Source organism: Sceloporus undulatus, chromosome 1 (genome assembly GCF_019175285.1).
Source record: "Sceloporus undulatus isolate JIND9_A2432 ecotype Alabama chromosome 1, SceUnd_v1.1, whole genome shotgun sequence".
Classification (NCBI taxonomy): Eukaryota; Metazoa; Chordata; class Lepidosauria; order Squamata; family Phrynosomatidae; genus Sceloporus; species Sceloporus undulatus.
The window spans coordinates 382,598,094-382,608,975 of NC_056522.1; the positions used below are offsets into that span (position 1 = coordinate 382,598,094).

The window sequence follows — 10,882 nt, forward strand, 5'->3', positions numbered from 1 at the left end:
TGGAAGCACAGCCACTTATGACGACTCCATGGAAGGGAGGACGGGGGATGGAGGACGGAGGACAGCTCTGAAGACCCAATAGATGCAGGGAGAGGTTTGGCGCATACAGATGTTAGCACAGCAAACACAGACTCTTTGGGGGTGGGGAGAGAAGAGAGAAAGGAGTCTTAAGACAAGCAAGAGGGGAGAGGAGCCCAGTCCTCTGCAGCTGCCCTGCTCTCCTCCATCCAAATGGCAAGACCAGAGCTTCCTCCCGTGCTTCTTTGGGGAGAAGGTGAAGTTTGGGGTTTGGCCTGAGCTGCACTGCTATGCAAAACAAAAGCACAGCAAAAAACCCCAGGAAAGGCGAGGGACAGTGAGGGGACTCTTCCACCCTCCACCATTTCCTCCCATTTGAAGCCAGGCACCCAAATTCTGACCCTCAGCTGGAGACATAAACGCCTTTTTGCAAGAGAAGGCAGAGGCGGAGATGGGGCTCCACAGAAGGGTGGCCTCCTTGGAACTTGCCCTTCGACGGCACCATTGGGCAACAACAGCGGAAGCCGGCCGTGCCCAGAGCTGAGAGCCACCAAGCGCCAGACAGGCCCCACGCGACATCCAAGCGCCGCCATTGCCCTGGGGCAGGGCATCCTGGTGCCCACCACTGACCCCTCAGTTGCACCCTCTTCTTGTGGAGATCAGCCTCTCCATGGTCTTAGTGCCCCCCATTACTCCCCAGTTATTCATTCAGTCACTTATTTAATGCCAATATTGTATTTATGTATTGCTAAGGCAGGCCCAATGAATCAACGGGGGCTGGCTCACAGTTGGCTCAGCAGCTGGGTCTTTGGCCTCCTCCCATTGGGACAAGCCAAAGGGGTTCAAGCCACGATGCCCCTCTTCAGTCTAGCAAGGCTTATGATGGAGAAAACTGCCTAAAGACTTGGATGGTTCTTCCACAAAGCTCTTTGCTGCTTGCCATAATCTCATTCCAGGAGGCCGACAAGAAGCATGCTACTCCCCTCTGCCCCTGAGTTATGGGGAAAGGCAGGCCAGGGCCTTTTCTCCTGTGGCCTCTGGGAAGAAGGATGCTCCTCCCTGGAGAAGCTGGGTGAGGCTCCTGCATGGAGGCAAGAGAAGGCGGCTTTGCCTGAGGGTAGCTTTGGGTGGCAACATGGGTGCCTTTGGGGGTGGCATCCACCTCTGGGGCACGGCCAGGTGGGCTGGTGGCTTATAGGAGCCCCACGTGAGATTCGCCTTGTTCTGGTCAAAGGAGTGGGCTGCAAAAGGGAGGAGAGGCACGTGAGGATCCCAGCCGCTGTGGTTCTTAAGCCCCTCGCCAGGCAAGCGAGGAAGGAGTTGCTACTGGCCCACTGGCTCCCTCTCTGAGGTCCTCCCTTATGCCAGCCTCACAAGGGAGGAGAGGAAGCCAGTCAATCAGGGAATGAAGGATCTTGTCCCATTTTATGGCTCCTCAATCTGCTTTCCCGTTTCTTTTGGAACTGCCCAAGAGTTGCAGCCAGATTGCTAACTGGGGACTGATGCAGCGGGGACGCAACTCCGTCGCTGCAACAGCCCCAGCGGCTGCCGGTCTGTTTCTGGGCACAATTCCAAGTGCTGGTTTGGACCTACAAAACCCTATACAGCTCAGGCCCAGGCGATTTGAAGGACCGTATGGCAGCCAGGATGACTAGACTAAGGCACAACTCACTGGAAAGAACAATAACTCTAGGAAAGGTGAAGCAGAAAGAGAGGAAGGCCGCTTGCTAGATGGATGATGAACTCTGTTAAGGAGGACACTGTTCTGAATGTGCAGGACCTGAGCAGAGCAACAAAGGACAGGGGTCTTGGAGATGCCTCATCCGCAGGGGTCGAGACTGACTCCAGGGTGGTTGACAAAAAGAAATATAGCAGTCGCACTTACATTTATATACCGCTTTCTAGTGCTTAGCACTCCGTTTACAATGTGTTACCCAACTGCCCCCAACAAGCTGGGTACTCATTTTACTGACCTACAGAAGGAGGCAAGGCCCAGCGGGCCCTGACCGGCATTTTAAACCCTGCACCACCAGGCCCCTTTGAGCCATTGGAGCATTAAGATCGGCCAGAGAGGCCCCCTCCTCCTGCCTGCCTGCCTGCCTGCCCCACTGCCCTCTTAGGGTCCCTTGGTGGGAAGAAGGGAGGCGACGATGGGGGCTCCTCGGTGGCTGCCCCTGCCGGACTTTGAGACTCCCTCCCCAGAGAGACCAGACTGCTCCGTCCCTGCTCACCTTCCACCTTCAGCTCAAAACACTTTTGCCCTTTTGGGCTTTTTCAAACTGACCCATGCTGTTTTTAAGATTTCTATATAGTCTTTGAGTGAATTTTTCAAGTTTAATGTTTTAATTTTATAAATAACTCAGATTTGTGTACAGTTCTGGGCACCAAACTCCAAAAAGGATGTTGAGAAACTGGAGCATGTCTAAAGGAGGACCACCAAAATGGTGAAAGGCCTGGAAACCACGAAGCCCTATGAGGAAAGATTTAGGGAGCTGGGGTTGTTTAGGTTGGAAAAGGGAAGGTTATGAGGTGATAGGACAGCCCTGTTTCAGTATTTGAAGGGATGTCATACTGAGGAGGGATCAAGCTTGTTTTCTGATGCTCCAAAGACTAGAACATGGAACAATGGATGCAAGCGCCAGGAAAAGAGATACCTCCTCAACATTAGGAGGGACTTCCTGAGAGTAAGGGCTGTTTGACAGAGGAACACACTCCTTCCTCAATGGAGATTGTGGTGGAGTCCCCTTCCTTGGAGGCCTTTAAGCAGAGGCTGGATGGCCATCTGTCTCAGGGGATGCATGGCAGAAGAAAGGGGTTGGACTGGGGGGCCCTTCTTGGGGTCTCTTCCAACTCTAGGATTCTATATTTTTATTAATGACTTTGTGTAGTTTTAATCTATATTTTAACAAAATGTGTTGCTAGCCTCCTCAAGTCCCATGATTGGTAGAAAGGCAGGACATAAATGAATACACTAAATAAATTTTAAAGACCGCTAACATTCACTTGGGCAGGCAATAAACATGTCTGTTGACCAATGTTTGGAATCGCCATTTCAGTCGCATCTCTTTGCTCTGGGGCTTATTCTAAGCTCTTCTTTTGCTGCTGTGCGCATCACTGTCCTCTTATAAACACAACACAAAAATGAACAGAATACAGAGAAACGCAAGCAACACTTCGACTCCATCCAGAAAAACAGCCGGCAACAGCGGGGGGCAGAGGCAGTCTTGGTGCCCTCCCAGAAAAGAAGATCAATCAATCCAGGACAGCAGTGTCCAGAAAGAAATTCAAAACCGGCCCAAAGCACTCTCTTTGGGTAAGCGGTCAGTGATGTTTCAGCAGTGCTCCATTTGTATGGCCTTTAATTGCTTTTGCTTGGCTACACTGGGCAGAGTCCCCACCCAAAACCCCTGGGAAAAGGACCAAGAACCACCTCCAAAAGCCACAACATCTCAGACTGAGGTTGCCAGCTGAGCTCCAAGAAGGCCTCCTCCCCCATTGTGGCCAGCCTTGGATGCCCCAACAATGGCGGAGGAAAGCTGGCCGGAGTACCAAGCACCGCCGCCAAACCTCCCCAGAAGCGGAAGTCGGGGCAAAGCCTTTAAAGCCTGAAAGTGACCATTGCTGCAGCCACCACACAAAGACATTCCCCAGAGAAGGCATTCCCCATGGCCACCAAACCATGGGAGAGAAAAAGGGGTCTGGGGCTGGGCAGCCAGCTTGCCAGAGGACCCCTTCCTCAGCTGGCAATGGACAGAGCAACACGGAGGAGGAGGAGGGCAAGGGTCCCTGGCCCAGCCGTGCCCAGCTGCCCCTGCCCCACACAGAGGGGCCCAAGGGCTCCTGGGCCTGAGGACAAGTCAAAGGGGGACCAGCCCCTCACCACACCAGATGAGTGTATTGATGGAATATTTTATTTTACACAACAGAACAACACAGAGTTGTTGGTTTTGTACAGCATTTGCCTGGAAAACAAAGGCAACACCATTGTCACCGGGGAAGGGAAAGGGAAAGACCCCCAGACCGCCCTTCAGAAAGACCCTCTGCTCTCCTCTTTTTCTGTGCACTGATCGATCGATCGATCCCTCAAGCGGTCTGTCGATAGTGGGGAGGAAGGCAGCCCAAGCCCCTTCCTTTGCTGCCAACGCATCGCTCTCCCTTGTTGCCAGTCGCTTGGCTGGCGTGGGACCAGAATGCCAGGCCAAGGGCAGGGGAAGGCACTGGTGTTGTTGTCATGCTTTTTTCCCTTCACCATTTTATTCCTTAAAATAACGAGCTCTTTGAAACGATCTGCCTTCACTTGTAATAGTAATTAAAATAAAAACCCAAACAGAAAAAGGTGGAAGTGCTCAGTGGCTTGTGCACAGCGCTGCACGAAACGCACAAAGGGTGGAAAACGCCCAACCGCTCCGCCGGAAAGGAGTTCCCAGGCAATGTTTGGAAAGGGATTGAAGGCGGGAAATGGGGTGGTCTCCATATTTTTCCCCCTTTGTAATTAGAAAAAAGAAACCAGCACACACCACAGCGGATCACACAGTGCTCTCCAATATCCACTCTGAACTCGAGAAAGTCGCTTTGCCACTATCCACATCAGAACCGTCTCTCTGCATTAGCATCCCGTTCATGGACAAGCTCCGCTTAGACCAAAATCCACCCGGGTGCGTGGAGGAGTTAATATAACAACGGTATTCCATTAACTCTCCGTTCAGGGAGTACCGGCGCTTTGCCCGGGACGGGTCGGCCGGCAAAGTGAGGAACTTACTTGGCTTGGCTTGTGCCCTTTTGTACAGAGGGGGGGCCCTGGCGCAGTCCGGGGCCCGACTGGCCAGCTGCAGGGCAGTGGAGTTGTTCCGGTTAGTGTTCTGGGATTCCAGGCCGGCAGAGGCGGCAACGGCGGCACCTTCACAAAGTGGCACCGGCGCTGACAGGTCACTGCCGGGCTTTGGCATGGGCTTGCGCTTCAGCTTTTGGGAAGCGGAAGGGCCCGGAGTCCACACGTGAGGCAACGACACAGAGGTAGCGGCAGCAGCAGCCGAGGAGTCCTGGCCAGAGGAGCAGGAGTCTGAGGAGGGCGGCAGTGGCCCCGCCGCACCCTCGTTGCTGACCTTGCAGCACTGCAGTCCCTCCTCGTGCCCCATTTTGGACCCAGATGGGCCCCCGGAGGCCGCGCCACATCCCTGGGCCTGGGCTCCATTGGTCTGGGAGTAGACATTGCTGACCTTGGTGGACTTGTGGTGCCCACCACCGCCACCGCCGTTGTTGCACACCTTGTACCGGATCATGAGGATGATGATGAAGACAAGGACGGAGGCCACGATGATGCCCCCGATGATGATGATCATGGTCCCGCCCAGGAACTGGGACTGCATGAAGTGGCAGCGGACGTAGTCCTGCTCGGTCGTGAACTGGATGCAGCCAACCACCCGGGTGGCCGTCAGGGAGGTGATGCCGTCATCGTAGATGGCCAGGACGCAGAGGTCGTACATAGTCCCGGCTGCCAGGTTGTTGACCAGGAAAGTCTTGCTCGTTGGGGGGATCATTCTGGAGGGGGGAGAGAAGAGGCTGCATGAGACAAGACAATGCCATGATCCCTGGAGCCCCACTGAAGCCACATGGCAGGATGCCAACCACCACTGCCTACCCCCCACACCTTGAGTGCCTGCATTGGCAAAACCCGTCTCCTTCTCCAGGGCAGTTTCTGTGCCCACCACCCCTTCAGGCTCCCTGGATTTCCCTTCCACCACCATCCCCTACACACACTGCCTCCTGGGGCAATTCATATTTTTATTGAACTGTACCCGCCGCCCCCCCACAGACACACACAGAGTGCTTTAACATTAAACAAAACATACGTGTGGATTTACAGTCGTTTCTGAGGGTTGCTTTGAGTTGTAGTAGTATTGGCAGTGCATGCAAAAACACAAACACACACACACACACCAAATGCAGGTGAAGACAACTGGCCCTCAGACCTCTGCAGCTGCCAGAAAACCTATAAGGGAGAAGATGGTGGGCTCCCACCTCTGCATGCCCCCCGCCAGCACCTCCCCAAAGAGGCCAACAAGCCTTGCAGCTTCCCACAGGTCAAGGCCATGGAGCCCACCTCCAGACCCCTTTCTTTGGGCCAGAGAAGAGACGCTTTTTGGTTCCAGATCTATCAGACAATGGACTGCCCTCAATGCCACTCCTCCTGGGTTTAACTTTACATCTTAAATTTGCAGATTGGTCCACCTGCCACTTAGGAGGAGGAGGAGGAGGAGGAAGAGCAGCAGCACTCTCTGGCCCAAAGGGCTGTTCTCTGGCTCCTTGGCTGTCATTGTCGTGTGCCTTCTGCCGACTTGTGGTCACCTTAAAGTGGATTTATCACCAGGTTTTTTTCTTGGCGGGATATTTCAGAGGGGGTTTCCTTCCACTGCCTTCCCCTGAGACTGAAAGAGTGTGACTTGCCCAAAGATACCCAGAAGGTTTCTATGGCCTTCCTCAATTCCCCCCTGGGCAGCTGTCCAGCCGTGTGGGGCCCCTGTGACGGTGGAGGGGAGGTAGGGCACTGGGCACTGGGCACCACCTCTCCTTCTTCTACAGTTTGCTAGAGAGAGAGAAACAGAAACAGCAGCAGCGGTTGCTCCTCTAACACTCTCTAGAGACCCATGGCAGTTGGCGGGGGACAAATCATAGAGTCATAGAGTTGGAAGAGACCGGAAGGGCCATCCAGTCCAACCCCCTTCTGCCATGCAGGAACTCTCAATCAAAGCATCCCCACTGACAGATGGCCATCCAGACCCTGCTGCCCAGCTGCCCCCTCCCAGCCCTTAAAAGCTGGAGCACCTGGCAGTGTCCAGGGCAGGGGCCACGAAGCTGACTGTGCCACACTGTTGCCCCCCACTCAGGCCATCGAGGTCTCAGCCAAAGCCTTTTCTCTGCCGGCTGCCCCCGTTTGCAAGGAGCCCCCTCCTCAGAGAAGCGCCACATCCCATCTTAAGGGGCCCCAATTTTCCAGGCCAAGGAGGGGGTCATACGTCCAGGGACTGCCACCTCAGTGTGCACGCACGTGCGCACGCACACACACACACACACACACACAGAGCCATGAAGATCCAACCCTTTCTTAATCCCACTTGTTCTGTTGCACCTTGTTCTTAAAAGACAAAGAAATCAGTCACAAATACACAAAACAGGACCCCCTTTTTTGGGACCCGTTAATTTTGAGCAACTGATGGAGGCAGAAGTGCAACCATTCTGCTAATGTATTTATAAAATCCCCTGTGTGTGTGAGAGGGGGGGGGATATTTAAGGGGCAGACATATGATAAATCACAGAAAGTCTGGCTCTCCGTTAGCAGCCTTCTGAACAAATCCATTTAGCAAATCCAATGCCTTGTCCACACAACTCAGGTTACGTGGGATGGGATTTATGCACTTGAGGGGATGATGTGTGGACGTGATTTCTCCGCATGTGGCCCCCCATGCCACCCGCTGCCCCACGGAAGGTGTTAATAGCCTCTTGCTGGGTTGACTTTCCAATCCTTTTGCTAACCAGATTACCTTGATGGATTAAAGGTCAGCACAGATTATTCCAAAATAAGCACAACTGCAAATTCCAGGCCAACAACCACATTTGCCGGTCACCTTCATGGTGGGCTACAAATGTTTACAGTGGCCCTGGAACCTGAGACTGGGCAGCTGGGTTGCATTTGGGTTTCATTTTATGTCCCTACTTCCCAAAACCTTGGAAGAGTACATGATTTAAAAATGCTTAACGCTAGTGTCAAGATGGTGCCAGGAGAGCATCCCTGGGAAGGAGGGGGGCCCATAATCATCTCCCCTGCCCCAAAACACACACACACACACACACACACACACACAAAGACCTGTTGGCTGCTGACCGCCCACCTTGCCCCTCCAAGAGGCACCCCACAGCCTTGGCAAGGAGGAGGACCATGGCAGGTGAATGCTTCTCATGGTACCACGCAGCTGTTCCCCCCATTCGCCCACCAACCCACCTACTCTTCTTGCTCCCAGAGCATCTTCTGGACCCATCGAGTGCTCAGAGCTGCCAGAGGGTCTTGGCTGGCACAAATGCCCCAGACTCCTCCTTTGAAGAAACCACCAGACTTCACAGAGTGGGAAAGAGCCTCTCTTAAGGGCACCCAGCTCACACTGGACACTCTGCCGACTGGGCAGGGCACTCTTGCCCACCCTCGCTCTGGCCCTGGAACTCTGGGCCCTCCTATGCCACCTGGGTCCATTTGCTGTGTTTCCTCAGGGCAGCAGGCAACAGCACCAAAGGAGGGGTGCCATACGCTCCCAGTCGCTAAGCCAAAATGCTCCCCAGAACCACCTGCCCAATTGCCCACCACCACCATTCACAGAGGAGGTGCATGCCAGCCCTGAGCAATCACCAGTCCTCACACCTGGAAACCGCCAATGTTTTTAAGGGAAGCAAGATGTGAATGATGGGGGCCGTTCCCAAGAGGAACCAAGCCACCCCTAACCCCCCCTCCACACCACAAATGGAACGACATCAGGCATTGCCTTGGCTACATTGCAGGGTCCGTTGTTTGATGAGGAACGAGGTTTGGGATCCCCACCTGTACACAAGCGAGTCATCGTACGTCCCGTTGTACTGAATCTGGAACATCCGTATCCCAGGGATGTTCCTCTGGAAATTGAACCTAAGCAAGGCAGTGGAGGCAGTGGCCTCAGCTACCACCACCCTCTTGTCCTGGCTGACTTTGGTCTCCCCATTGCTGCTACCACTGTTGCTGCTGCTGCTGCTGGCATTGGAGCCAGATTTAGTGGACGTCGAGATGTCCGAGGAGCCAGGATCTGGCTCATGGATGTGGTTCGTGCTGTTCACGATGTGCGGCAGCTTGATAATGTGAAGAAACACTGATTGAGTGGCCTCTCCAGCCGGGTTGGAAGCAATGCAGGTGAAGTTGCCCGTGTCCTTCATGGTGGTGATGTGGATGTCCAGCGTCCCGTTGTCGTAGACCAGCGAGCGGGTGGCATTGGAGACCAGCTTGCTCTCGGGGGAAATCCAGTGGATGGTGGGCTCTGGGTCCCCCCGGGCCTTGCACCGCAGAGTGGCCCGCTGACCCTCCAGCACCCGCAGCTCGTGCGTGTGCCGGGTGATGAGCGGCGGCTCGCACAAGAACTCCTCCTCAGGGACCGACCAAAAGTAGCGGCCGGAGAGGAGGGGCGGCGAGGCGCAGGTCTCCAGGTCGTCCTCCCTGGAGAGCCGCCGCAGCCAGAGGAGCTCGCAGTTGCAATGCAGGGGGTTCCCCCCGAAGCTCAGGGCGAAGGTAGAGGGGTTGATGATGCCCGAAGTGGCCAGGACCTGGGCCCGCTGGAAGAGCGGGTCCGGTGGGAGTTTCTGGAGCTTGTTGGAGGTGACGTCCAGCCGGGTCATCTTGTGGAGGTGGGAGAAGGTCCCCTTGGGGATGCTGTCAATCATGTTGTGGTCCAGGCTGAGGGTGTGCAGGCTGACCATCTTCTCCACGGTATCCCAGGGGATGGTCTCCAGGTTGTTGTAGGACAGGTCCAGCTCCTCCAGGGCCAGGACATCGTCGAAGGCCGTGGAGGAGATCAGGGTCAGCTGGTTGTTGTTCAGGATGAGGTGATGCAAGTTGGAGAGGCCGCTCAGCATGTCATGGGTGATTTTGGTCAGCCGGTTGCTGTTCAGGTGCAGAGCCCGCAGGTTGCGCAGGTCAGCAAAGGCATGGGGTGTGATGAAGCTGATGGTATTCCTGGAGAGCGTCAGGTCCACCAGGCTGGTCATGTTGGCAAAGTCCTTCCGCTTGATGCTGGTGACGAAATTGTCCGCCAGGCGCAGCTCGACCGTCCGCCGGTCAATGTTGGGCGGGACAAAGAGCAGCCCTTTCTTTGCACAAAGTGTGGCAAGGTTGGGGGACAGGATCTGGCAGACACACCGCTTTGGACAGATCTGCGCCTTCACCACTGAGCCAATGAGCAACAGGCACAGGAGCAGTTTTTCCATTGTAGAGCACGGCCCAGATCCTGCAAGACAAGAGAGCAGAGGGTGCTGCATTACACAGGGAGCCTGGGATACAAGCGGACACACAAGGCAAGGAAAGGAATAAAGGACAGAGCAGGTCACCACCTCCCTCCAACCCATGGCTCTTTCCCTAAAAAAGTGATTGCGCCAGTCCCAACGCCGCATCCGCGTTTTGCACCAGGCCCCAAGTCAGCCCCAAATCGGTGGCTTCCCTCACTCCCCTCATGTCCCCAAAACCTGCCCTTTTCTTGGGTTATTTTTGAAGAGTGAAACTATTTTCAGAATGTCCTCTTCCCACAGAAAATGCCAGAGTTGCGCATCATGGCCTCGATATGCCTTTGCCTCCCACCGCCAGGCGGCCATGCAGGGAGCCCCATATGCTAGCAGCGCTCTGCGTGAGAAACTGTCCCTGAATCTGCATCCATTTCGTGGGGCAAATGCCAAGCTCCACTGCCAGGGGGAAACCCTCAGCCCCCCCCCACCCCCTTTGCCAGGCCAAATGCCAGCCCCCCCCCCCCCCCCCTTCCTTCCTCCTCCCACCCCTCCATGAGGAACTGCTTTGCTCCCTCCATCATCCTTCTGGCTGCCCTTTTCTGCCCTATTTCCCAGCAATATTGGAAAATGATACTAATAGATTAGACAGACTGATTGATAAGAGCAGATCAGAACTACATGCAGAATTCCCAGGGTGATTCCTCGACAGACAGATGTAAAGGATGCTCTCCAAGTGGAGAAAGAACAAAACAGACTCAATATCCAAATTACTCTGTCAGTCAATGCTGTCCTGAGCCCCAGTCCACCCCTTCTTCCCAGTCAGATGCCCCCATAGTGCCCTGTCCATCTTGCATTTGGA

General features: G+C 54.7%; 1 protein-coding gene across 1 annotated transcript; it reads right to left on the bottom strand.

Moving 5' to 3' along the window:
- Window positions 1-3,911: 3,911 nt before the first annotated feature.
- LRFN5 (leucine rich repeat and fibronectin type III domain containing 5) lies at window positions 3,912-10,216 on the bottom strand. The gene is made up of 2 exons (XM_042446632.1): window positions 8,603-10,216; window positions 3,912-5,556 (listed from the first exon to the last, which is right to left on the bottom strand). The coding sequence occupies exons 1-2, from the start codon at window positions 10,192-10,194 to the stop codon at window positions 4,545-4,547; spliced, it is 2,604 nt and encodes an 867-aa protein (XP_042302566.1). The 5' UTR covers window positions 10,195-10,216; the 3' UTR covers window positions 3,912-4,544.
- Window positions 10,217-10,882: the final 666 nt, after the last annotated feature.

Bases quoted from the DNA above. Each gene is read 5' to 3' on its own strand.
- LRFN5 (XM_042446632.1), bottom strand. From the start codon at position 10,194: ATGCGGCGTTGGGACTGGCGCAATCACTTTTTTAGGGAAAGAGCCATG. The intron at 5,557-8,602 runs GTGGGGATCCCA...TCCCCCCTCCAG, and splicing joins GATGACTCGCTTGTGTACAG to AATGATCCCCCCAACGAGCA.